Consider the following 27,970-nt stretch of genomic DNA (forward strand, 5'->3'; position numbering starts at 1 on the left):
ATGGGAGTAACGTTGGATCAACGTGAATACTTTAGGGATTACTGCTTGACACAAAAAGGGAAACTATTATGGGATCAACTTCATATATTGAATTGGTATGCTAGGCAACTATGCTTGAGATATGATTATACTTGTTGCTCTAAGGTGAAGGCTCCACACCTTCCCTTTTCATGTGAATTTAATGATAATGAAACCTTAGCTTCTTATGCTAATGGTATATATGATTACTATGATGTGGAACAAATAGAAGAATTTGTTGCTTTTAAGGGTGCTTATGAAATTGAATCTTTGTTTGAAAAGCATGAAGCTTATGATGATGATGTTTATAGGCCTGAAAATTTAGCTATCTTAAAATATTGCTATGATAATTATGAATATAATTCCTATATTAATGCGCTTATTGAGAAAGTCCCCGCTGTCCAAGAAGAGACTAATATTTTACAGGAGTCTATGGAAGAAGAAATTGATGAAACCGTGAGCTCATTGGATGAAAAAGATGAGGAGGAGAGTGAAGAACAAAAGGAGGAAGAGCGGATTAGCTACCTGTGCCTACCTTCTAATGAGAGTAACTCTTCAACTCATACATTGTTTAATTTCCCTTCGTGCTTACCGAAGGATGATTGCTATGATGATTGTTATGATCCCGTTGATTCTTTTGAAATATCCCTTTTTGATGATGCTTGCTATGCTTGTGGCCAAGATGCCAATATGAATTATGCTTATGGAGATGAACTTGCTATATTTCCTTATGTTAAACATGAAATTGTTTCTATTTCACCCACACATGATAGTCCTATTATCTTTTTGAATTCTCCAAACTACACTATATCAGAGAAGTTTGCTCTTATTAAGGAATATACTGATGGGTTGCCTTTTACCATTGCACATGATGATTTTGATGAATATAATATGCATGTGCTTGCTGCTCCTACTTGCAATTATTATGAGAGAGGAACTATATCTCCACCTCTCTATGTTTCCAATATGATAAAATTGCAAGAAACTGCTTATGCTATGCATTGGCCTTTACTATGTGTGCATGAATTGTTCTTTTATGACATGCCGATGCATAGGAAGAGATTTAGACTTCGTTGTTATATGATATATGTTACTTTGTGCTCACTACTAAATTACAAATCATTGTTAATTAAAATTGGCTTTGATATACCTTGGGATCCGGGTGGATCCATTACTTGAGCACTATATGCCTAGCTTAATGGCTTTAAGAAAGCGCTGCCAGGGAGACAACCCGGAAGTTTTAGAGAGTCATTTATTTCTGTTGAGTGCTTTTATATAGTTTAAAAACAACAAAAATAAAGAGGGGAACCCAAAACTTTTTCAAAAAGGAAAGCGAAAGTGAGAAAGACAAGCATTGTTGAAGTGGGAGCTAGCCTTGAACTTTGTTCATGATCATGGAAACTTTGTGAATCTTGATTACATAAAATTTTGAATAAAAATAATAATTCCCTTGTACAATTCCATTGTATTATAAAAATAATGTGCCAAGGTTTGCCTTTAGGATGTTTACATTTGCTTGATGGTTTGTACGGTGCAGGACAGAAACTTTGGCTGTAGTGCGCGATTTTACATTTTTCTATGGAACATCAAATGGTTCTGATTCTTTTTGCAATGTCTTCCTATACAAATTTTTTATTTTTCCTAATTTTGGTAGAATTTTTCAAGTATCATAAGTATGGTGAATGTTCAGATTATTACAGACTGTTCTGTTTTAGACAGATTCTGTTTTTGATGCATAGTTTGCTTGTTTTGATGAAACTATCGATTCATATCAGTGGATTAACCCATGAAAAAGTTATATTACAGTATACACAATGCAAAAACAAAATATGAATTGGTTTGCAACAATACTTAGAGTAGTGATTTGCTTCATTATACTAACGGATCCTACCGAGTTTTCCGTTGAAGTTTTGTGTGGATGAAGTGTTCGATGATCGAGAAGGTCTTGATGTGAGAAGAAGGAAGAGAGGCAAGAGCTCAAGCTTGGGGATGCCCGAGGCACCCAAGTAAATATTCAAGTAGACTCAAGCATCTAAGCTTGGGGATGCCCCAGAAGGCATCCCCTCTTTCTTCAACAAGTATCAGTATGTTTTCAGATTCTATTCGTTCATGCGATATGTGCACACTTGGAGCGTCTTTTGCATGTAGTTTTCGTTTTTATTTTATGCACCATGATGGTATGAGATAGTCCTTGGTTGATTTATAGAATTCTCATTGCACTTCACTTATATATTTTGAGTATGGCTTTAGAATGCTTCATGTGCTTCGCTTATATCATTTGAAGTTTGGATTGCCTATTTCTCTTTACATAGAAAACCGCCATTTGTAGAATGCTCTTTTGCTTCACTTATATTTGTTATAGCACGGGCATATCTTTTATAGAAAGAATTAAACTCTCTTGCTTCACTTATATCTATTTAGAGAGATGACAGGAACTGGTCATTCACATGGTTAGTCATAAATCCTACATAAAACTTGTAGATCACTGAATATGATATGTTTGATTCCTTGCAATAGTTTTGCAATATAAAGATGGTGATATTAGAGTCATGCTAGTGGGTAGTTGTGGATTGTAGAAACACTTGTGTTGAGGTTTGTGATTCCCGTAGCATGCACATATGGTGAACCGTTATGTGATGAAGTCGGAGCATGATTTATTTATTGATTTTCTTCCTTATGAGTGGCGGTCGGGGACGAGCGATGGTCTTTTCCTACCAATCTATCCCCCTAGGAGCATGCCTGTAGTACTTTGTTTCGATGACTAATAGATTTTTGCAACAAGTATGTGAGTTCTTATGACTAATGTTGAGTCCATGGATTATACGCACTCTCACCCTTCCATCATTGCTAGCCTCTCTAGTACCGTGCAATTTTCGTCGGTACCATACACCCACCATATAGCTTCCTCAAAACAGCCACCATACCTACCTATCATGGCATTTTCGTAGCCATCCCGAGATATATTGCCATGCAACTTCCATCATCATCATATACATGACTTGAGCATCATTGTCATATTGCTTTGCATGATCGTAAGATAGCTAGCATGATGTTTTCATGGCTTGTCCGTTTTTTGATGTCATTGCTATGCTAGATCATTGCACATCCCGGTACACCGCCGGAGGCATTCATATAGAGTCATATCTTTGTTCTAGTATTGAGTTGCAATATCGAGTTGTAAGTAAATAAAAGTGTGATGATCAACATTATTAGAGCATTGCCCCAGTGAGGAAAGGATGATGGAGACTATGATTTCCCCACAAGTCGGGATGAGACTCCAGACTTTAAAAATAAATAAAAGAGGCCAAAGAAGCCCAAATAAAAAAAGAGGCCAAAGAAGCCCACCAAAAAAATAAAAAAAATAAAGCAAAAAAAGAGAGAAGGGGCAATGTTACTATCCTTTTTCCACACTTGTGCTTCAAAGTAGCACCATGTTCTTCATATAGAGAGTCTCTTGAGTTATCACTTTCATATATTAGTGAGAATTTTCATTATAGAACTTGGCTTGTATATTCCGATGATGGGCTTCCTCAAATGCCCGAGGTCTTCATGAGCAAGCAAGTTGGATGCACACCCACTTAGTTTCAGTTGGAGCTTTCATACACTTATAGCTCTAGTGCATCGGTTGCATGGCAATCCCTACTCACTCACATTTGATATCTATTGATGGGCATCTCCATAGCCCGTTGATATGCCTAGTTGATGTGAGACTATCTTCTCCTTTTTGTCTTCTCCACCATCATATTCTATTCCACCTATAGTGTTATGTCCATGGCTCACGCTCATGTATTGCGTGAAAGTTGAAAAGGTTTGAGAACGTCAAAAGTATGAAACAATTGCTTGGCTTGTCATCGGGGTTGTGCATGATGTGAATATTTTGTGTGGTGAAGATGGAGCATAGCCAGACTATATGATTTTGTAGGGATATTCTTTGGCCATGTTATTTCGAAAAGACATGATTGCTTTATTAGTGGGCTTCAAGTATTATTATTTTTATGTCAAATGATAGACTATTGCTTTGAATCACTCGTATCTTAATATTCATGCCATGATTAGATATGTGATCAAGATTATGCTAGGTAGCATTCCACATCAAAAATTATCTTTTTTATCATTTACCTACTCGAGGACGAGCAGAAATTAAGCTTGGGGATGCTGATATGTCTCCTTCGTATCTATAATTTTTTATTGTTCCATGCCAATATCCTACAACTTTCATATACTTTTGGCAACTTTTTATACTATTTTTGGGACTAACATATTGATCCAGTGCCCAGTGCCAGCTCCTATTTGTTGCATGTTTTTTGTTTTGCAGAATATCCATATGAAACGGAGTCCAAACGGGATAAAAATTGACGGAGATTTTTTTGGAATATATATGATTTTTGGGAAGAAAAATCCACGCGAGACGGTGCCCGAGGTGGCCACGAGGCAGGGGGGCGCGCCTGCCCCCCTGGGCGCGCCTCTGACCCTCGTGGGCCACCCGTAAGGAGGTTTATGCCCTTCTTTCGCCGCAAGAAAGATAATATCTGGATAGAGATCGTGTTAAAACTTCAGCCCAATCGGAGTTATGGATCTCCGGCAATATAAGAAACGGTAAAAGGGAAGAATCTGAGAACGCAGAAACAGAGAGAGACAGATCCAATCTCGGAGGGGCTCTCGCCCCTCCCACGCCATGGAGACCGTGGACCAGAGGGGAAACCCTTCTCCCATCTAGGGAGGAGGTCAAGGAAGAAGAAGAAGGCGGGGGGCTCTCTCCCCCTCGCTTCCGGTGGCACCGGAGTGCCACCGGGGGCCATCATCATCACCGCGATCTACACCAACACCTCCGCCATCTTCACCAACATCTCCATCACCTTCCCCCCTCTATCTACAGCGTACCACTCTCCCGCAACCCGCTGTACCCTCTACTTGAACATGGTGCTTTATGCTTCATATTATTATCCAATGATGTGTTGCTATCCTATGATGTCTGAGTAGATTTTCGTTGTCCTATCGGTGGTTGATGAATTGCTATGATTGACTTAATTTGCTTGTGGTTATGTTGCTGTCCTTTGGTGCCCATCATATGATTTCACGTGTGGATCACACCATAGGGTTAGTTGTATGTTGATAGGACTATGTATTGGAGGGCAAGAGTGACAGAAGCTTCAACCTAGCATAGAAATTGATGCATACGGGATTGAAGGGGGACCAATATACCTTAATGCTATGGTTGGGTTTTACCTTAATGAACATTAGTAGTTGCGGATGCTTGCTAATAGTTCCAATCATAAGTGCATAGAATTCCAAGTCAGGGATGACATGCTAGCAGTGGCCTCTCCCACATAATACTTGCTATCGGTCTAGTAAAGTAGTCAATTGCTTAGGGGCAATTTCGCAACTCCTACCACCACTTTTCCACACTCGCTATATTTACTTTATTGTTTCTTTATCTAAACAGCCCCTACTTTTTATTTGCGTACTCTTTATTATCTTGCAAACCTATCCAACAACACCTACAAAGTACTTCTAGTTTCATACTTGTTCTAGGTAAAGTGAACATCAAGCGTGCGTAGAGTTGTATCGGTGGTCGATAGAACTTGAGGGAATATTTGTTCTACCTTTAGCTCCTCGTTGGGTTCGACACTCTTACTTATCGAAAACTGTTGCGATCCCCTATACTTGTGGGTTATCATGCCTAGTCATGAAATATCTAAAATACTCGAGACACACGATTAGTCCGCAAATACATTGTCATCAATCACCAAAACACCTTAGGGATAAATATGCCCTTACAATTCCATTATTGTATCAACATTCAAATTTAGACTTGTTCAAAACATGTCTGAGATTGATCTTTTTTCAAGATTTACATATTCTGAACCCAGATCAGCAAAAGAATTTTAAATCGGATCATTGGTTCAAAAGTTACAAGTGTTACAAAGTGTAGAATAAAACTAAAAGCATGAGTGAATGGACTGTGGGGTGAAAGAATAAAATATGTTGAGTGCAATAAAGTCTTGCTCCTAAACAGTGGGTGGGCCCCAACAATAAGGAGAAATCACATATGATAAAGAAAATGAGCAGAGTACTTCGTATGTGACATGTGTACGTGAACACATGGCGCAATGCAATTGGCTACCAGGACACTGGTTGAAACCGATTCCGCTAGAAAATCCTCTCTCTTGTAATAACATATTATATTATGGGACGAAGGGGGTAGCAGTCAATGTTTTTCAGGGTCCAGTGCTTGATTGACTTTAGTTTAGTTTCATCAAATATTAGTACACGATATTAAGGGTCCAAAGATAGTAGCAACTTATTTGAGCAAGCATGCAAGCATATTCAAATCATGGGTATTAGAAATTCTACTCTTCCTGATATTTGAGAAAGGGCATTGTGATATTGAACAACCCCAGTACCAATGTGTCTGTTATTTTCCAACTCAAATCTACTATTACTGATTTCGGTACTATGTGTCGCATATTTGACATACACTATGCTCATAGTCTCACAACATTCTCATCTACTTTTTGCAAAAGTTGTGTTACTTATGTGCATAGTGCTAGACTAATGTTGTTATGCTGCACTCGATAAAACGCTTAATAGGAAGAGATATTCCCATGAAATTTTGATCTAAATCTGCACATGATATTCCTATTAGATCCTAGAGTTCTTTAATCCTTGAAGCCGAAGTATGGGTTGGAGAGAGAAAATTGTTCCAAGAAGATCAAGCTCCAACACAATAGCTCAGCTCTTTCAAAATCTAGTGAGGAGCTACTTAGTGATGAGATCACCCTTGGTTTGAAGAGAACACTGAAATTGTTGGACGTCATGAGTCCATCTAAGAAGATCAAACAAGTAGACTACAAACAAAGTTCACAACGTCTTAACGAATCATTCATATTTGTAAATTAAATACATTAAATCCCAAAATATGAACTCTTCCTTGTCGATTGTTCTTGCATTGGGTCATCAACCAATGGAGCAGAAACATAGTCACCAGAAGATTATTTAGCCTACTTTTCAGAAATTGCCTATTATACTACGATTGCATTGTTGTATTGTCAATTAATGCAATTATGCTTTTGTATTTGGTATTGTCGGTTAATACAATTATGGTTTTGTATTACGTGACCGATATGGAGAGTTCGGTCTTGGCTGAGTTCAGTAGTGCAAAAAAGAAGATGCGGGATTTTGTTGCTTCTTATGAAACTACATCTCAAAAGATCAGTAAGATGGGCAAGGGTGTATCCTTTCTTACGAAGGTGCAAGTGGTGTTGTTGTTCTGTTGCTTTGTAGTAACAAATATACTGCTGGATGGAAGAGTCATTTTGCTTTACTAAGGTATGGATGGATAATGAGATTTTTTTTCTCCTTGTTAGGACCGAGAGTATGTCGACCAGAGGAGGGGTGAATGAGATATTCAAAATTTCTTCGAAATTTCAAACCAAAACCAATCACAACTGCGGAATAAAAGATATTGACAGAGCACCAAGTGAAACAGATTGAAGACACAACTGAAAAATAGTACACCGAGAAAGACTAAGCAAATCTTTCAAGGAAAAATAGCATGGTCTTCTGGGTATACTAGCATAAGACTTCCGCTATGACAATGGTAGCACAGAATGAAATCAAGATGAACAACATGGATGACCAGAGAACAACAAAGGACAGAAGATCTACACTACTGATTTGGCAAGGAGATATAAAGCTGAACTAGACAGGCGACTAACAAGCTAGTAGCGCGAGGAGGTAAGAGTGAACGAACATACACACACAACAGTGGCAACCAACAGAGATACGCAAGGAATAAAATATAGATATAGAAACTTGACCAGGGAAATCAATCGGTACACAGAGTAATGAAGATAAACTATTGAAAGTATCGCAATAGAGTAGAATGAACCAGTGATGCTCGATGGCGACAGATGATTTGGTAGACCAGTTCACTCTTCTGAAAAAGAGCTACGTCTTGTTTGAGGGACTTGTGGTTGAACACAAGAGCAAACCTCTCTCCATCCTATTCTCCTTCAAACGAAAGCTGATCAAACTTCGGTTGAGTTCACTCAGGGCAGATACTTGTCGGCAATCTCCAAACTTTCGGCAGACTTCTTCGCGAACCACAATTACTATTGGTTGCTGAAGACTTTGCTTGGTGAATATAATTACTCTTCAACACTCAAGTTGACACCTATCCGTCCAGAGAGTGTGCACCTCTCAAGAGTAACTGGTACAAGTGCTCTAACTCAGATCTATTGTGATGCTCAACCGTTGTCTAAGTTTCGGTTCTTGATTTTCTCTCGAGAGGGGTGCTCAATCAATCTTCTCAGAATCTCAAGCGAAGCACCCAGTGAAAAATGTTGGAGGGGGTGGCTATTTATAACCGCAGCCTTCTCAGATTTGGATGGGAAATGACCATTTAGTACACAAAGCCCAACCAATGGCCAAGTGACACATTTCCAACGGTCGAAATTTTGAGCACGGCGGTAACATTGCTTGCAAAACAAGTAATGCTAACTCCTCGGTTCAAATGATATCTCTTGCAGCACAGAAGAACATCGTCTCTGGCTGACAAGTAATCATTCAGAACTCAAAGAGATCCAATTTCTCCCAGTCTTCCATAGATTACGGCTAAGCATCACAACAGACCTAAGCATCGAGAACCTATACCCCTCATAATAGTACGGTAGTCCTATGACTCAAAGAAGAGAAAGAAGAAGAACGGAACAAAATGCTACGCCTTCGCTTCGCCTTCAATCTTCTAGACTGCAGTCATTCTTCTTCGAACACGCCGAGTGAAAATTGCTTTGCATCAGCAATAATTTAAAGAGGTCAATTCCTTCACACAGTCATCGTGGTACTATATTTTCTTGAAATGTATCTCTTCCTTCTCTGTGACGCAGATGCTCTTCGATGAAGTTCTTCGAACTTCAAGGCGGAATGTAGCATTCTTCTCAGAACTTCATGGACTATTTTTCTCTGTGTGCACTAGCAAACAAATCAGTCCATGACTATTTCTGGCAATAATCTCCAAAATACAAGGTGGCAAGATATTGCACCAGCACTGCTACTTTTTTAATTGCCATTACATCTTAATTAAGAAGGTTCTCGTCTGCAAGAAGATTTTGGGTTGATATACTAATTAGATTTTTTCTTTAGCCATAATCAGTTGTTTTGTATTTATGTGATGTCTCAACTCTTGTGTAGCATTTGTTGGAATTTTTATATCACTATCTTATAGTGTCATACAGGCTTTGGTGGGAGATTTAGTATAACACTGGTTAAGGAAATTATAGCAAGAGAACTGAATATTCCAGTGTTTTATCAAAGTATCTTAGTAGTGATATCATCCAAGTCTATTTAGTTTCAAATGATTTGTATGTTTTTTAAATTATCTAAATATTTTGTGGATTCTAGTATGAATGGAGCTACGATTCCAAACAAACTGTGACTATGTTCTGAAGTTGTATTTGATCACATATTGAGCCCTTATTCATCTATATTTTCCACTAATTCTTCTATAATTGTTTGTTCTATTTTGCACAGATTCGCAGCTGTGATTCTCATGTTAGTCCTCTATCAGAAGCAAGGTGACCGGAGACTGTTTAGATGTTCTACGACTCTTTTTCATTATTAGCTTGTGGCATGGCAAAAAATTGGTGCTCTTGGCATTTTAATATAAACATGTAACGAATGGCTCGTGGCTTTAAAAGCAAGAGTAGGCGGTTGGATGACTAAACAACTCTAAAAATATGCTAATTGCATATTTGTTGAAGTGATTTTCCCATTTCTTATTTTATGGTTGTTTTTCCTGTTGTTTTTAAATAACCCTATCGTCCTTTTTAAGTTGTCGGGATCACAAATATTTCTTCATGAAATTGCTTTCATTTAGGGAAACGTTTTACGTCGGTGCGCCGGCCGAACGCTGGGCCGGTCGCACCGCTCGATCGCTCGCGCAACCCTCGCTACTAAGCCACCAGCGCGTCGCTTGACCGTTCAACCACTCAACCTTATCCTTTCCCATCGTTGTCGACCGCTCAACCTCTTCTCTTCCACGAGACACCTCCCTTTCTCCTCCTCTTCCATCTCTCCATCCCGGCGGTGTGACTCCTCCGTTGATCCTTCCCCCTCCGCTCCACTCATCAGGCGAGCCCAAGGCAGCAGATCCGCCTACTGGTGACAGAATCCGGCAAAGGAAGATGCTGCAACGACGCCCCGGCGAGCTGCAATGACGTCCTGGTCCGCGCACCGCGAGATGCTGCAATGGCGCCACGGCGAGCTGGAATCGATGACTTCCTACACCGCGCCCCCGTGTGGCGTGCTGCAACCGGCCGCAGAGGAGCTGCAACCACCAGTACGGCATGCTGCCACCCGAGACGAGGAGTCCCACGATGCTGGAACCAGCGATCCATTTTGCTGGAAGCAGCAAAAAAAATTTGTTGGAACCGGCCTTCTTCCCTAGCTTGTAATGGGGCTCGGCGAGCTAGGTGCTACAACCGTGATCCTGTTTTGCTGAAACCCCATGATTTTTTTGCTGGAAACAAATTCTCTTCCAGAGTTGCGGCAGTGAGGCGAATTTTTGCTGCATTTGTTGTTTGTAGGATTTTTGCTGGAACCATATTAATTTGTTGCTAGAAATGGTTGTGTTTTTTGCTACAGTCGATTTTGACAGAGATTTGTTGTTTGTGAGATTTTTTGCTGGAGCCAGTGTTACAACTGACTATGAGATATGCTGGAACCATAGCATTTTTTTTGCTGGAACCATAGGTCGCCGGTGGTCGCTTCCCACAAAATTGCTGGAACCGACTGTGAATTTTGTTGGGACTGCATCAATTTTTTGCTGGAACCATGGTCGCTATAGAAGATGCAGGGTGGATGTTTTGGACCTCCGGCGGGCAGCGGCGGCACGGGAGGAGGTGCTGGGGCGTGCTGGAGTGGGGTGATTCAGTGATACGAGCGTGATCAAACGGTTCGGTGGGGCTCCGTATTAGGCAGATCGAACGGCCCAGGCGGGACCGGCCGAAATTTTCGGCCGGCGCACCGGCACCTATCAGTCGCCTTTCATTTATGCCTGGTTTAGAACTCTTTATTTTGTCTTCAGTTTTTCAACCATATTATTAGATTCTCAAACACATCATCTGATTGATTTTCTCATCTGCAAAAAAAAATCCCATAGGTATTCTTTTTATATATAATTTCTATTGTTTTACGGAATTAATTTTAGCACTATAAACTCCTCATGTTTTCTCTTGGGTAGGTGGACATTTATTTTGATAAACATTAACACGTTTTTTGCGATACATGAACATTTTGTGTGTATTTTGATACCAGATAATGGTTTGTACAAACATTTTTGGTGATTTATAAAAAAAAATTGTAACAAATCTAGTAATTGAAATGGATAAATAGGAAAAACAATTATGCGGTTTTCCTTTCTTATAAACGTCAAGCTTAAAAGTGTCGTTTTATTTCATTTATAAATGAGCTATTTTTAAAAATATATGCATTTCATTTTTTGCATGGGAAAACTTCTTTTTCTGCATTTAACAAGAAAAAATACTTCCAGAAAAATCACGCAAACTCGTTTTTTCTAAATCTGGCATCAAATTCTCCATACACAAACAACCACACAGTAATCTTAGATTCATCATGCTAAAAACAAACCCTAATATTCATCACCCGGCCCGATTAACGAGTAAAGCCCCATCCTGAAGTCGTCCTCGTTTTCCTCGAGGTGAAACGTGTATTCCTCGATCTCCGCGGCCATTTTCTTGCTGCAGGGGCACGGGTGGAGTTTGTAGACTCTGGCGAAGCGCTTCTTCCACTCGTTGTCCGGGTCGTAGCTGTGCAGTTTGCCCGCCCGCCGGTACTCCACCACCTCCTCCTCCTCCATGTCGATGTAGCGCGCGGCTTCCTCGTTCGCCGCCTTGCCGAACGCTACCAGCGCCCGCAGCCGGGCCAACTTCTGCGCGTTTGTCTCCGGCGGCATCGCCTTGCGCTGCTGCTCTTTTCCGTCACCCGCACAAGCGACGGCGGTCCTTTTAGCTGCGTTCGAGCGGGCTCCTTTCCCCATGATTGCCTCTGAAGGATTTTCTCTACAGGATTTCAGGAAGCGTTCTCTACTCCTCAGGAGAGAGGCCGCGTACGTATATATTGATCGAGGCCAAAGCCTGGCCGTGGCGTATACGGATTACATCAGCTTGAGAATCACGGAAAGATCAGAGATAAGGCAGGAAACGAATCGGTTTAGAACTTAGCAAACCGTGTACAATTCTGGAAGACTTTGGTTGGTACGCAGTGGCGAGCTGCAGCGAGCTTTATTAAGCCCTTTTTGCTTCTTTTTTTCATATATATAGTAGTAGTATATTTTTTAGGAATAAAATGTTTATGTCTTATATTCAGTTTAGAAACTAAAGCGGAAATAGTCGCATGTTGAAAAACTGTTCGCGTACATATAAGACTATTTATATGTAAATTTTAGAAATTGCTCATTTTTAAATAATATTTAGAAGGAAAACGTTTGGAGACGGCGCGCCGGCCGAAGCTTCGCCCGGTCGCGCCGCGCCGCGTAGCTCGCTTTAGTTTTTCTCTTCATGTGACTATGTGAACATCTGGGACCACCCACCGCCTACCTCTTCATCTTATCTCTTGAAAACACACTACAGCCATTGGTTTCCCTCAAGTCTCTCTCCTCCCAATCCCAATCTCGTCAGCCATGGCACGGCCATCCCCCCGGTGAGCAGCTCCTTCCATGGTGCTCGTGCGGCTCCTACCTTTCCTTGGCTGTGACGCTCGTCACCTTGTCCGCCTTCGCCGGCAGCTGGACAAACGCCCTCTCCATGGCCGTCGCAGTCAGGGTGCTTCGGTCGCCATGGCCAAGCTGCATCCGGCCACGGCCACGGCGGCGAGTTTGTGCTGGAACCGAGGGGCTTTGCTGGAACTGGGTTTTTTTTGTTGGGTCCACCATTTTGTTTTGCTACAACCCCTTTGTTTTTTGCTACCATCCCCATTCATTTTCGATGAACATCTTCGTTTTTGTTGGAATTGGTGCCCCTGTCTGCTGCAACCAGCTGGTGTATGTGCTACAAGGTCGGTGCCTCGTCGGGGAAGCTACATCCAGCAGCAAGGAGTGTTGTATCCAACGCCGTTCGAACGTCGGGAGCTGCAACCGGCTACCGGGGGAGCTGTAAGAGTGGGTGGCCACTTTTTTGCTGGTGCATTTTTTGCTGAACCAATTTTTTTGTTTTTGCTGGAACCGGTGTATTTTTTTGCTGGAACCAAGATAATTTTTTGCTTCTTTGGATACAGAGCTCTCAAATGCTCATGTCGTTTTTGTTGGCACCTAAGTTTGTTTTTGCTACAAGCATTTTTTGATTTTGCTTCAACCAACCACCCGACTTCGACCCGGGGTGAATTTTTTTGCTGAAAGATTTTTGTTGCCTTGGCACTCGAACCCGGCGAGTTGGAGACGCGGAGATGATGCATCTAGCCACCCTGACTGCTAGCACATGCATCGTCAGAAGTTTGGATCCAGCAAATTATTTTGCCACCACCATAATTTTTTTACTGGAAACAGCTTCAAATTTTGCTTCCACCATGTTCTGTTTTTGCTAGATCTAGCTTTTGTTTTTGCTTCCACCATGACGACAGCCGGCAGCGATGAGGACAACCGGCGAGGAGGGTGGCTACAGGCGAGCGCACCGAGGCGGGCGGTACTTTCAGGCTGGGCGCATCGCTCATCCATGGCAGCGCTGGGAGTTTTTTTTTGAAGGAAGAAGACGCCTGGTGAAAGAAAAGGAGAGAATCGTACGGCTATGAGTTATTCGATCGGACGTTGCTAGTACAACCGGCCCAAAGTTAGGCCGGCGCACCGGCGCCTAGTAGTGGCCTGTTTAGAAAGCATTCAAGTATTTGCATCAAGTATGTGTGATTTAAATGGGCCGAGATGAGAGCGGGGGCCGAGGGCCGAGCCTGCTACAAGAAGATCACGCGGTTGGTGGGCCGGGACCCTGCCGCAGCGAGAGTCCGTATCCGATTACCAACCGCGCCGCGCCGCGGCGACACTTCCAGAAATCCCCGCAAGAATCCGCGCCAGCGCCAGCACTAGCAGCAGAGCCAAAGCAACCAGAGTGTTCGCCATTGTTCCTCTCCCTAGCCCCCGATCGTACCAGCTGCGAGCATCCAAGAAGAATCGCCGCCGATGCCTGCGCCGCCGCTCCGGACCGTGCACCTGCGCCGGTATCCCTCGCCGCCCGACGCCGCGCCAGAGTCGGCGGCCATCGTGGTCGACGGAGGCGGCGGGGTGGACCTCGCCCGGGTGGGCCGCGCGCTGGGGCTGGACCCCGCCAGCGTCCGCCTCAACGGCTACTTCGTCAGCCGCGGCCCCGGCCACGTCTCCACGGCGGTCACCTGGGGCACGCTCCTCGCCTTCTTCGCCGCGCGCGGGCTCCCCACCGGCGCCGACCCCGCCGCCCCCGTCGCCATCCGCGGCAAGCCCGCGCCTTCGCCCCCACGCCCAGGTGTGCCTCTCTTACAGTATAAACGTACTATGAAAAAAGTTCTTGCGGCGCCAGTGTTCTTTGAGCAAACCCCGACTTCTTGATTCCCGGCGCTACTGGAGATAGAGAGCAACATAGCAGTCAATGTTGTTCAGGCCTTCAGGGTCCAATGCTTGGTTGAGTTTTGGGTCAGTTTCATCAAATATTAGTACAGGATATTAAGGGTCCAAAGATGCAGTAGCAACTTATTTGAGCAAGTTGGATGCATGTTCAAATCAGGGGTATTAGAAACTCCACTCTTCCTGACATTCGAGCAAGGGCATTGAGATATTCAACTGCCCCGGTGCTAATGCGTCTGTTATTTTCCAACTCAACTCTGCTCTTCCTGGTTTCGGAACTGTTGGCATACACTATGTTCATAGGCTCACAACATTCTCATCTACTTGTTGCAAAGCTGTGTTACTTAGTACGTAGTATGTGCATCGTGCTAGAAAAATGTTGTTATGCTGCAGTCGATAAAAAGCTTAATGTAAACATTTTGATCTGAATCTGTGCATGATATTCCTGTCAGATCCTGGAGTTCTTCAGTCCTCGAAGCGGAAGTCTGGGTTGGAGACAGAAAATTGTTCCAAGAAGAGCAAGCTCCAACACAACAGCTCAGCTCTTTCAAAATCTAGTGAGGAGCTACTTAGTGATGAGATCACCCTTGGTTTGAAGAGAAGACTCAGGTTGGACGACATGACTCCATCTAAGAGGATCAAACAAGTAGACTACAACTCAGGTGAGTTATAACAGCCGAAGTTCAGTCTCTTAACTTAATCATTCATATTCGTAAATCAAATACATCATATCCGGAAATCTGAACTCTTCCTTATTTGGTTGTTCTTGCATTGGATAATCAACCAATTGAGCAGAAACACAGCAGCCAGTCAAATTCTCCTGCAGCTTCATCAACGGGCATGGAAAGCGAGCACCAGATGAGGAGATGGTCACCTCACTCCCATGCAAGAGAGTCCGATGATATGCCAAATCTGTCCTGCAGACTGAGACTTTTGTGTCACAAGTCTTGGTTACTCGAAACAACTCGCAGAGCTAAGATTATGTAAACTGACATGGCTAAGGCTTAAAGCTATGTGTAGATGTGTAGAGTGGTCTGGAGCCATAGTTTCAGGTTTGTATCAAGTGCCAGTTGCAACAGTTGTAAGATTTAGTATTTCTTGTTTACATTGGTGTGTTTGTATGATGCCAGAAAATCTGCTAATGGTGGTCCAAGATGATGTAATCGGTGCAAAATGCTAATATCAATATTATCAAATCAGTTACCAGTGCATTTGCCTCCTTCCCAAAATATGTCATGTTGGTTTTGTTGAGCAAGTTCATAGAAAAAACTATCAACAGCTACAATACCAAATCAGTATCAATACATACACCATGAAAAAATTTCACAGTGTATTTATTTAGTATAGTAGATATTGATATCTTTCTATAAACTTGGTCAACTTTTTAAAATGACTTGAGATGAAATTAATATTCCTAATATTTTTTGGAAGGAGTTTTTATAATCAAAACAGAAATGTACTTCTCAATTACATCAACTGCTGCATCTTTATGAGATCAGCTCAAATATTCAGTAGTACTCCCTCCGTAAGATAATATAAGACGTTTTGACACTATGACAGTGTCAAAAAAGGTCTTATATTATGTTACGGGGTATTTCACTAGGCAGTTATTAATAGCCGATAATTCTTATTAAATTATAATATTTGGGGTTAACAATTGTGTACATGAATGGGAGAAGAAAAAAAAACAAACTATATGCAAATGAGAGAAAATAAAGGCCTAGTATGTTCAGCAGAACACATAATTGTGCATACTTTTGAGCTTTGCATCTAAAATAGTTGAGGATCATACACACAGGCATACAGCTAAAACAATGGCAGCATAAACATTTTAGCCGTAAGCGGTCAACAGTAGAGGAACTACATCTCTTGATATTGACAGTGAGCAAAAAGATTGCACAACTGAGGTAAGAAAAACGCCATTCCAGGAGAAAGATTAGAAGAGCATAACTTCAATAAAGGTGGTAGTCAACTGGTCTGCACTCTTTAACACTGTATTGTCTCTAAATTTACCCAAGTGAGGCAAGAAAAGCATCATTCCAGGAGAAAGATTAAACAAACATAACTACGACACAGGTGGCAGTTAACCGATCTGCACTCTTAACACTATACTGTGACCTTGCACCTTGAGAACAAAAATATATACAGCAAACTGAAGCATTGATACCTGACATCTGAGTGCAAGGTCACAAGTTCACTACAACGAAGAAGCTTGCACCGCCTGACTGCAAGCATTGATACCTTCAACTATTCTTCCTTTATGGTTCAACAATGCCATCAACTCCCATCCAAAGTTTCCTTCTCCAAAGATAAACTTCTGAGGCAAACATCAAATTCAACATATGTTACTCCTCCAGAAGTCCAAAAGGTTTATTTGAACACAAGATACTTCAGGCTTCAACTTCGTTACCAACAAAGAAGGATTTTATCTCTTCCGTAAAATGGTCCGTCCAGTCAGAGAGAGAAGCAAATGGAAGTAAGCCAGTCAAGGCTGGGATAACAAGCCCCAGCACAGCATAAAATATGCACCGGCGAACCCAGTACGGGAGCCACATACCATCCTTGCTGTGAGTTACTGATATAGGACCATGAAGAACGTGGTAAATAACAGATGGATAACAGTTTCCAAGTAAATGGATGGAACAAAGGACTTCCCACCATACAAGCCAGATATTTCCATCACCGCCTAGAGTATTGGCACAAAACCTTCCAGCAAAGCCGCAAATAACTCCCAACAAAATGAAATTGAAAGTTATAGGCATATTTGATCCAGTCAGTGCGGAACGCTGGGATGCTAACCAAGCAATTGCCACAATCATGACTATGCCAAAGCACATACGTGTTGCTGCTATCACATGACATCTGACGAACTGCAAGCCAGAATTGAAGTTTGACACTGAATTTGGCACCCACCAAGATTTAGATCCCTGTATGAGGTGGGAAAAGAGACAGTGAGAAGCTTCTGATTAACAAAGAGACTTATCAAGAGTAATTTTGAGCGATAAGGTAGATGAACGTACCCTTGAAGCAGCTGAACAAGCTGCTGTAACATCAGTTATCCGTTGGTACGAGTGAACATAAGTTCCATAAGCAAAACACACTGACATAATTACCACTGCACTAACAAGGAAATCTATAAGAGTCCTCAGAATTTCTGCATGCCTTGTGTCCTGCATCTGAGTCTTGAATTTCTCTCCTTGGAAGGAAGCTTTCTGAAAACCCAAGGACAACTTAATCTTCTCTAACATGTGCGAGGAGGAGCTAAGAGCTAATTCAGTCTGTTTCAGCTGCAGCTTTCTCATGCTAAGACTAATCTCACACTCCTTGAGTTCGTGTGAGCGAGCCTGCTCCTTCACAGATCTCTCAAAAGCACTGAGAATGCACTGATCAGCTTCACGAGAGGATCTGCTATGAGCACGATCAGCCAGCTGTCGATTGTCTCTGGCATAAAGAACAAGTTGACTTTCTACAGAGTTCATGAGGTCCTGCTCGATTTCTTTTGTATGATTTTGCAGATCAACAGCGCTCGAGTTTCCTACAGCCCCAGAGCCTCCATCTGTAGAAGAGTATTCAGGAGTAGGACTACTCTCATAGACAGGTATCTCATTAATACGATGAAGCGTCCTCAGTGTGCTGCTAAATGAATTCTCAAAATTTCTCATGAAACTGTCAAACCTGTCACCATATGTCTATACAACTGATAAGTAAAAGATATACAAGGAATGTCAACAGAAAGGTGAGCTCCAACAAAAAGAGGGCCATGCTTACATTTGCCAAAGATTCCTTCACCGCTGATGTACAGATCTGCGATTTGAGACAACATTTTTAATGGTTTACAGGGCTTATTGCTAAATTATAAATCATGTACCTTGGAAAGGATGACCGGATGCAATCTTTCGCCTGAATCATTGCTCGAATTCATAACCTGTCATCAGGGAAGGTAACTCCTTATTACCCTGACCAATAAGGTAGACCATTTAACAAAATGATCATGAAACGCAAATGTGTAGTAGTACGCGGGTGAGTACAATGTATCGTTTACTAAAGAGAACAAGTGTGCAGTTGTGGGAACTGCAAACGAATGAAAAGGCGGCGAATGTAAGCAGACGTGCATAAGTTGGCATTGGAAAGATGAAGTGGAGGAAAGAAAGGCAGCACATTCAACAGTTCAATTTTAGATCATTTAGCGTTCACCACAGATATGGAAATTAGTAACAACGTCGAATCTTGGAACCAATAGCAGACGTTGCACTAAATCGACAAGCTGTGCTCAATCGGACAAGCAGCCACGGTTCGCAAACATTAAACCCCATGTTATTTCATCTACTTATAATTCTATTACCCCATGCTAGTACAAGTAAACAGTCAATTTTCCTTTATTTTTTTGCTGCAGTTTGCAGAAGGAGGTTCTCCTTCCAATAGGCACACTAAACTTTCATTCCATGAAACTACACCTTAAGGGCGCAAACATTTCTTCCGGTTTCTATGTTGACTAGGAGGTTTTACAGCATATGCATTGGTGCAGTACAATTACAAATGTGCAAACCTCAAAACCAAAAGATGGTAATACTAGGAACTTAATTTTTTTTTTTTGAAAGATATACTAGGAACTTATCAGCTGTGTGTAAAGGCAGCATATAGTTTTAAAGAAAATGCTACTCCCTCCCATCCGAATTAATTGTCAGCGTCAATTAAATCGGATCGGAGGGAGTACAAATGCTGGACTAGCGCAACCATGTATGTAATACCAAGCAAAAAAATTCGAGACTTTATTGTGTACCACCGGCCGGCAGAGCACGTACCCGCGCGAGAACTGCCGCGAACGACATCCCCAGGGGCAGCGCGAGGCCGTCCTGCGCGGCGGCGCCGCCATTATCTTCGCCTTCGCCGTCGCCGCCCCGAGAAGCCAGTGCGGCGGGCGCCGGACCGCGCCGCCGGCGCAGCGGGCGGAGCCGCACCCCCTTGCGCGGCCGGGAGGCCCGCGAGCCGGAAGAGGATGCCGACGAGGACGCAGGGGCGGGCTCGCCGGCGAGGCCGGGCCCGTCGTCCATCCCGGAGGGGAGAGGGGGTCCCGCGAAGCCGGTGGTAGTCAAATGGGGTTCCGCGATCTGGATGGAGATGGATGGGGAACGGCCGACAAGAACGAAAACGAAGCGGCGTGGGAGTAAACAGAACTACGGATGTGTGCGCGGCGGTTGGGCTGAATTAGCCGTTGGATTTTCGTTCAGAGAATGGGATTTTGCCCTATCTTTTCCAAGCCTTTTGATCATTTTTGTATATTTTTTAGCCCTTCTTTTGCATGGTATACATGATATTTTACCTTAATTTTATTTGCCGTTTGACCATTTGCCTTTTGCCCCTTTTCTAAAATTTATATCATCTCCAGAATTTAGCTGACATGAAAAAACCAAGTTACCCCTCCTATGAATTTCACCAAATTAAATTCATCTATACCGCACGCCGGCAGCGAGAAGAGTGGAGTGTTGTTCCCCAAACTGATGCATGGCACTCAGCAAAAGGAAGCAAGAAGTGTGTAGAGGGGGTGGGAGGTCTTGACGAGCGGTGCTACAGGCATGAGCTAAGGAGCGGCTTCGACCTACCTCAGTTGGGAAGGGAGCTCAAGGGCAAGCATAATTTCTACCTAACTACTTAAATGCTAATTAGCAGATAATCTCTCATTAGATAAATATTTGGAGAACCCGTACCCAGATCTCGACACAACATCATGATCTTTGAGGCAAACAGTGTTGACGAACTTGGCTGCAATTCAACGAGGCCGATCTTCTGCCAAGCGGCGATAAATTGGGGTTTGTTGCGCTACTTCACACCACGGTGACCCGGTGCCACCCCCATGCAACAGTGACCAGCCGTTTGTGATGCCATGGGGTCGAAGACTTTGCGCCGCCCACGCGCCATCAATTAGTGGATGTGCGTTCTCTCGATGTGAGAACGACCCGAAAGCGACGACTCTGCTTGTCCTTTGAAGTTTTGATTCCGAAGTGGAATTGTATCGATTGAATGTGGCGGTTTGGGGGTACATATTCTATTCTAGCGTCGACAATTTTCTAATATAATTCGTGGATGTAATTGAGAACACGATGATTTCAAAGATGCATTAAAGGATTAGAAACTTTGAGAAGGATGAGCATATGCTTGTGATTTGCCATTATATTTCAGAAAATTGATGTCTCTGTTCAACTTTATCAATGGAAATCGTATTTGCGGTCATTGTGTGATGGATGGCATACTTCTTGCACATGCTTCGGTAACAGCAAAACTGATGCTTTTGCTTACTTGCATCTAAACATGCTCTTGATTTTCTGAAGTGAACCATGGCAACAAAGTTCACCTACAGACTCTTAGGAAACGGGCGAAAATTTGATTCCGCCAAAAAATAACATTTTTGAAGCACTCGTTTGGAGATAACGATGTGATGATTTTGGGCCGGTTAAATGGACTATGAAAGCACTTGGACGGCCCATCGTTACTATGTTTGCATCGAGAAAATAATCTGTCAAGCGCGAAAAATATTTCAAGTGGATGTGGCATTCCCTCGATGCAACAACGACCCGAAAAGCAACGACTCTGCTTGTCCTTTGAAGTTTTGATTCCAAAGCGGAATTGTCCTTTGTAGTTTCGATTCCGAACTTGAAAGAGCAAGACTCAATTCATCACAACAAAGATAGAAAGGGAAGAACACCATATGATTACAACAAGATCGTGCCCTATCAAGATCACGAGAGAGAGAGAGAGAGAGAGAGAGAGATCAACCACTAGCTGCTAGTACATACCCTCAGCCCCCCGGGGGGGGGGGGGTGAACTACTCCCGCCAAGTCATGGAAGCAGCGAGGATGATGAAGATGGCCTCCGGTGATGACTTCCCCCCTCCGGCAGGGTGCCAAAACGGAGCTCCGGATGAGGTCGCTTCAGAACAGAGCCTTGCGGTGGCAGAAAAAATCATCTAGATTAACTTTCGAGGGTTTCTAAATATATAAGATTTTTTAGCGTTGGAATCACGCGAAGAGGTACCACAGGAGGCACCCGGCCCCCAGGGCGCGCCTACCCCGGCCCCCAGGGCGCGCCATGTCGCCTTGTTGGGCCCCTGTGGGTCTTCTGGTACTTCCTCGAAGCTTCCCGAGTCTCTTTCCTTTCAGAAAAAATTGTCAAAAAGTTTCGTCATGTTTGGATTTCGTTTGGTATGGATTTTCTTAAACACAAAAAACAAACAGAAAACAACAACTGGTCCTGGGCACTAGGTTAATATGTTAGTCCATGAAAATCATATAAAAATATACCAAAACCATATAAAATTATTGTAAACATGGCATGAATACTTTAAAAATTATAGATACGTTGGAGATATATCAGAGAGATACACAATAATTCTCTTCTAACATTCACAATTTGCGTTCAAGTCAATACAACTCAATGATACGATAATGACACGTCATAAGTCACTCCCATGCTCATAAACTTACCACCTACCGACATGAAATCAATGCAAAATGGTAGCACATGCCCACCCCCATTTGCCATGTTAATATCCATAATGTCACACACACATATATATCTTGCTCAATCTCCCATATGGCAACAAGTTTGATGATCTACGAGTTGCCATAAATTTCTATTGTTGCTATCAAATAGATCACAAGTGAGGAAATCATATAAGCTAGTCTAGGGGTGCATGGCAGGGGAAGGAAATTAGATCAAAATTGTGAAATGCAATTGGGAATAGAAGGCTTGGGGAAAGAAAGTGGTATTGCTATGTAGAGCTACCAACCTCCATCGTTGTGAGTTGGATCAGTTGTCGAAGGAGAGATCCCTAGCTCCCTCATGCCGATACATGGAACTCCATTGTAGATGGATCTCTCATGTCCACTCGTCCACCATGCAAAAACAATTTTCCTACTTGTTGGGCGTATGGTTGGGCTTATGCCTGCATCCGTAAAGGCCACCATCACCGTTGCCTCATGTACCTTGAGAAGAAGCAACTGCCATTTGCACCATCTTTCAGCCAGCTCATTATCAACTCATCACACCGCCAAGTCGTTCAAACCTAGCCGCTCCAGCGACCATGTCCATTGTACATAGTGGGGAGAAGAGCAGGTGCGGAAACTTGATACGGTGTGGATCTGATTGGGTTTAGTTCCACGTTCGAGTGCAGAACCTCTTACTGGAATGCAACCAACAAGCACAGCCACATCCCCATCCACATCCACGTGGGTTCGAAAAAAAAATCAGCTGAAGACTACATAAGAGCTTAGAAATCATGGGTCAGCTGGGCATGCATACATCCGCATCCACCAATTATACCGACTAAAAGAACGCCCCGTGCATTGCAACGGGGCCACATTAATTTTAAAAGTTCAATATCAATTATGTTAATATTACATTTAATATTCTCATACATATTAAGTGACATTAATGACCTTTTTTATTATCAAATTGTCACATATGTGATGTAGTAAAGCACATGAAAGAGATGACGCCGCTGACGAGATCTTGGCGATTATATGTAACATAATCAAGCGGTGCTAGCTCAACTTTAGTGCCAATCAGCATAGCCTATTTAGCCGATATATTTAGATCAAGTCCAGCACCCCGCATCGACGTCGCTGCCGTCTTCCTCAACCTTGGGCCACCGCGACATTGTTGTTTGATCCGCGCCGCCCCGAGCTCCCATGTCTTCCCCTAGGGCGCCATTGACACCGCCATGATCTCCTCTTGCCTTTCCCCTGTTTCCCCTCTCGTTTGCTCTCGTTAGGTATTTCGCCGTGGTCGAGAACCGCCGTCCGCCATGGCCATTGCAGGGGTAGCCACCGAGCTCCTCGGATTAACCCCGTGGCACATGTTCGCTCCTATGCATGCCCATGCCCGAGCCTGCCGCTCTTCTTCCGCGCCCGCAGGGCCACTCCCTCTCCATCCCCACGCCCGTGCTACACAGCGTCGGTCGCGCCCGCCGCTGCCGTCGCGCTCGCCGCAGCCACCGCACCACTGTGCCCCGCGCGACACACACCCTGGCCGCGCGCCACACTCTCGCTGGCTGCGCTCGCCCCATCTGCTGCTACATATCCCTTCGCTCGCCCCGCTGTCGCGCCCCTGCCTCGCGCCGCCTCCAGTCGTGGCCATCTTCTGCCGGCCGCCCCCTCAGCCACGTCGGCCGCATCTCTGCCCTCCATCGTCGGCCGCTCGCCTCACCTGCTGCGTGCTGCTTCCTGCCGCTATGCGTTGCTCTACCGCTGGTACGCTGCTGCGCCATGCCCTCAACACCGCCGTGGACAAATGTGACGGAGGAATTGTTAATGGAGTACGAGAAGGAGGTGGCGGAGAAGGTGTGGAGAGGCAGGAGGTCTGGGGTGGTGTCACCTGGCTGTGGTGGAGGTGTTTATGCGAGAAGAAGCCGGAGTGGAAGGAGAGGTCACAATTGGAAAGAATCGCAAAAAAAAAATCATAACCCAGAGATCTCATTCCAAAAAATGCTAATATCGATGGAGGGTGATTTCCTTCAATAGGTGGAAAATGTAGGAAATATTGGTTGTTATCAAGGAAAGGTAAAAATTTAGAAAAGTTAGGATTTTTGAACTTGTTCGTTTGGTGGAGCTATCAAAACATAGTGCTTCAGAAATACGCAAGTACTCCCTCTATCTCAAAATAGTTTAAGAAAACGTCTTATATTTCGAGATAGAGAGAGTACTCTCTCCGTTTCTTTTTAGTCTGTATATAAAATTTGATCAAAGTCAAACTTTGTTAACTTTGACTAAGTTTTTAGAAAAAATATATTAAGATTCATAATATGAAATCAATATTGGTAGATGCTTCATGAAATTAATTTTCATACCATATAGCTTTAGTATTGTAGATGTTCATATTTTTTCTATAAAGTCGGTCAAACTTTACAAAGTTTGACTTTGACCAATTTTTATATGCAGACTAAAAAGAAACGGAGAGAGTAGTACATTGTTTCTTTTTTTTATGGAAGTAGTACCAGGCTTGATGTTCCATGTGGAGAAACAGTCATAGACCAGAGCATTCATTGCAAAAAAGGTCGAGAGAAACATTTTTCTCGCGAATCCGCATATTGCATATCTTTCCATTGATAGGGGGTGAATATTACAGTGATGCGGCCCTTAATTGACGTACACCAAGATACATCAATGAGGGTGCAAAAAATAGAAGCAGAAGAAGAGGTTGCTCAACCTCACAGAAGAGGTCGAGAGAAACACAGAAGTTAAATATGGAAGACAGAAAAGATAGAACTAGAGAAGTGGCGAGGCAGGTAGCTTGAGGTAGATCTATCACGGTGCCGTTCAACAATCTGTCGATCATGTTGTAGTTTTCCATGTATTTTATTAGCAACCAACGGATACTAGGGAATGAGAGGCGTCGCGGAAGAAGTTTGTACTCTAGCTCGCCATAGAGGCTCCCGGCGGCATCGAGGCAGCACGACACAGCTTATTGATCCTCGTAGGGAGATTAGGCACCTCTCCATGGTTGGTACATGCACGATCATCAAGTAAATTACATCTATGATACTTAAACTTAATAGGGTTCACTTCCATCACTGTATTTAGAAAAGCTTAAAATACGGTCACTGAGGTAGGCGTGTCACTCTACGGTCACCAGTACCGTATCAGTTTTATTTTTGCTGACGTGGCTAATACCCCTCTCTCACTACTACTGTACTACACTATTTCTCTCTGTAATTCTGTCAAACACCTTACCTGCGCCCATCGCTGCGCCACACCCCCACACTCCCACCGTTGCCGCAGCTCTTCAGTGTCAGTGTGTCACGTCAGAGCTCCTGAAAGCCTCGTGCGGCCCACGAACGAATTGCTGCGCTGGTTGGCCAGACTCTCATGCTTTCAAATCCCAACTCCCGCACCATGCCGAGCTTGAAGCTCATCAGCGTCGTTGGCACCATGAAAGTTACTGTCCCGATGCGCCTCGTTGGAAGTACAAGCGCCGCTGTGGAGGTCACCATGGGTTGCTGCTTCAGTTTACTGACCCGACGGGCGTCAGAGGAGGTCGGCCTGGTTTGAGAAATGCATGGTTGCGTGCGTGACCAAGCGGCACCATGTTTGCGACAGTGCCGACTTAGCCTTACACCATGCCGTGCTCCTCAACACCTGATCCGCCTACATCGCCTGACATGGTTGGCAACCTGCTCTCTCCTCACCTCGTCGTCCTGCCGGAGGCCCACGCCGTCATACCCTCGCAGCTCTCAGGCGTACTCGTAGTTTGTGCACTGGTCGCTGAACCCCAGCCTGCAACCAGTAATCCATCGGCACGCCGGACGCCCCGTTGGTTGCGTCTTCGTTGAAGACGTCACATGGGTTGATGGTGCAGAGACTGCAGATATGCGGTGACTCAGAACGGAGAGCTGCGAGGACTTCAACTTGCTCAAGTACGGCATCGCCCCGCCAAACACCATGCACTCCATACCGTCGGCTGCCCGCGCATGTTATTTTCTGCCGCTGCGGGGCGACGTCATCGAGCTCCATGGGGTGGGCGAGGAAATGCACCAAAGTTCGCCGTGCATGGTAGCAACCTCGTACGGGTGCAACGCGTCATCGTACTGCTCAACAAAGAGCGGGGCATTGAAGGAGAGGAGCTCGAGCCGAGCGGGACTTCTGGCCTGACGAGGAGAAAGGCGGTGGGTAGTAGAGGCCGTTGCACAAGAGTGCCCGGAGGCGATGTGCTGCTCGCCGCGGGCTCTAAAGCATGTTGGCATAGACGGACGGGCGGTGCTCAGTTTCATTAGATCTGATGCCAAAAAGATTGTGTGAGAAAGATGCGCTTGGCACGTAAGCAAGTCAACGATGCAGGGCCGGTCAAAATGTGCCACGTTAGCAAAATACATTGGATACGGTAGGGCTGACCGTAGAGGAACGCATTTCTGCGACCTCAATGACCGTAATTTGACCCTTTTGGAATACAGTGATGAAAGTGAACCCTAGAGTCAAGTTCAGGTACTATAGACGTAATTTACTCCACGATCATCATCATTAGTTAGTGTTCAACATGACATGCTTTACAGTCTTACAATTTTTCTCCAACAAAATCTTGAGGACATTCCCCCAAAAAATAAAATCTTGAGAATCATTTTGCTTGCCACAAGCCGATTTGGAGATCCAAGGCTCCTCCGAGAATTCTTTATGTGGCTTGCGGTACATCAAAGGTGCTTGACTGCTGATAACCTGGAGCGTAGGGGTTGGCCTTCTAATGGAAACTGCCCGCTGTGCCTCTCGGCTCATGAAGACTGTACACACCTTTTTGTGCATTGTGCCTACACACAACAGGTTTGGATGAAATTCAGGGAATGGACGCGCGCTGATATTCGAATTCCGAATGATAGTTTCATCACTACTGAAGACTGGTGGCTGACTGCGCGAAAGGAGGTTCCCAATAACGATCGACGCAATTTTGACACCATTACCATACTGTTGCACTAAAGGATTTGGAAGGAACGGAATGCCAGAATTTTTGAGCATGTGGCGTGCAACATTGACAGGTTGCTGGATCTAATCAGAGATGATATTAAGGCTTGGAGAGCTGCTGGCTGTGTTAGCGGTCTCTTTTAGTTTCTTCTCTTTTCTAGTCTTCGTGTGGGCTTAGGTTGGGCCTGCTTTATTTGTTTCTTCAGAGTTCATACTCTGTCAGCAGACAGCTCTAAAGGGGAGCCACTAGTTAACGAGCGCTCCTTCGGAAGCCTCGCAACGATCAGCGTCACTTGGCGCGCTTTCAGCCATTCGCCACGTGTCCCGCTCTAGGCGCTCCTTCCGGATTTTATTCTTTTTATTTTTCCGCATGCATTTTCGACTATTTAAATGTTTTTTCCGGGTTTTTTCGACGTTTTGGTTTTTCACCGGTCTTCCTTAGCTTTTTGATCAAAACAAATTTCGAAAAAAAAATTGCACGAAGAAAGCGTTTTCTTTTTTTCCTTTCGCTAGAGTCATGGTTTTGCTTCCGCGAGAGGCACAGTTTTGCTTTCGCGACAGTCACGGCCGTGCCTCTCGAAAACAGAAAAAACGTGTTTTCTGTTTTTTTCTTTCGCGAGAGTCACGGTTTTGCTTCCGCGAGAGTCAAGGTCGTGCCTCTCGGAAACGGGAAAAAACACGTTTTTTGTTTTTTCCTTTCGCGAGAGTCACGGTTTTGCTTCCGCGAGAGTTGATACGTCTCTAACGTATCTATAATTTTTGATTGCTCCATGCTATTATATTATCTATTTTGGATGTTAATGGGATTTATTTTACACTTTTATATCATTTTTGGGACTAACCTACTAATCGGAGGTCCAACCCAAATTGCTGTATTTTTTTTGCCTATTTTAGGGTTTCGAAGAAAAGG

General features: G+C 43.8%; 2 protein-coding genes and 1 pseudogene across 4 annotated transcripts; 2 read left to right on the top strand and 1 right to left on the bottom strand.

Annotated features, from left to right (window-relative positions):
* LOC125549031 (uncharacterized) overlaps window positions 1-6,999 on the top strand; it is a 40,142-nt pseudogene extending 33,143 nt beyond the window's left edge.
* Window positions 7,000-12,671: 5,672 nt separating this feature from the next.
* Window positions 12,672-15,831, top strand: LOC125545766 (uncharacterized). The gene is made up of 3 exons (XM_048709799.2): window positions 12,672-14,522; window positions 15,073-15,282; window positions 15,416-15,831. Exons 1-3 carry the CDS (start codon window positions 14,204-14,206, stop codon window positions 15,520-15,522), a joined length of 636 nt encoding a protein of 211 aa, XP_048565756.1. The 5' UTR covers window positions 12,672-14,203; the 3' UTR covers window positions 15,523-15,831.
* A 671-nt stretch (window positions 15,832-16,502) lies between these two features.
* Window positions 16,503-19,780, bottom strand: LOC125545736 (protein CPR-5-like). 3 transcript variants are annotated; one of them, XM_087513779.1, is made up of 6 exons: window positions 19,423-19,780; window positions 18,489-18,545; window positions 18,389-18,424; window positions 17,641-18,309; window positions 17,031-17,547; window positions 16,503-16,934 (listed from the first exon to the last, which is right to left on the bottom strand). In XM_087513779.1, exons 1-6 carry the CDS (start codon window positions 19,669-19,671, stop codon window positions 16,879-16,881), a joined length of 1,584 nt encoding a protein of 527 aa, XP_087369905.1. In that variant the 5' UTR covers window positions 19,672-19,780; the 3' UTR covers window positions 16,503-16,878. The 3 variants fall into 3 exon arrangements, with proteins under 3 accessions (XP_087369905.1, XP_048565722.2, XP_087369907.1); XM_048709765.2 differs by having other exon boundaries at window positions 16,503-16,937; XM_087513781.1 differs by having other exon boundaries at window positions 16,548-16,937; window positions 18,489-18,576; window positions 19,423-19,549.
* Window positions 19,781-27,970: the final 8,190 nt, after the last annotated feature.

Source organism: Triticum urartu, chromosome 3A (genome assembly GCF_056163025.1).
Source record: "Triticum urartu cultivar PI428250 chromosome 3A, HENAU_Tu73, whole genome shotgun sequence".
NCBI lineage: Eukaryota > Viridiplantae > Streptophyta > Magnoliopsida > Poales > Poaceae > Triticum > Triticum urartu.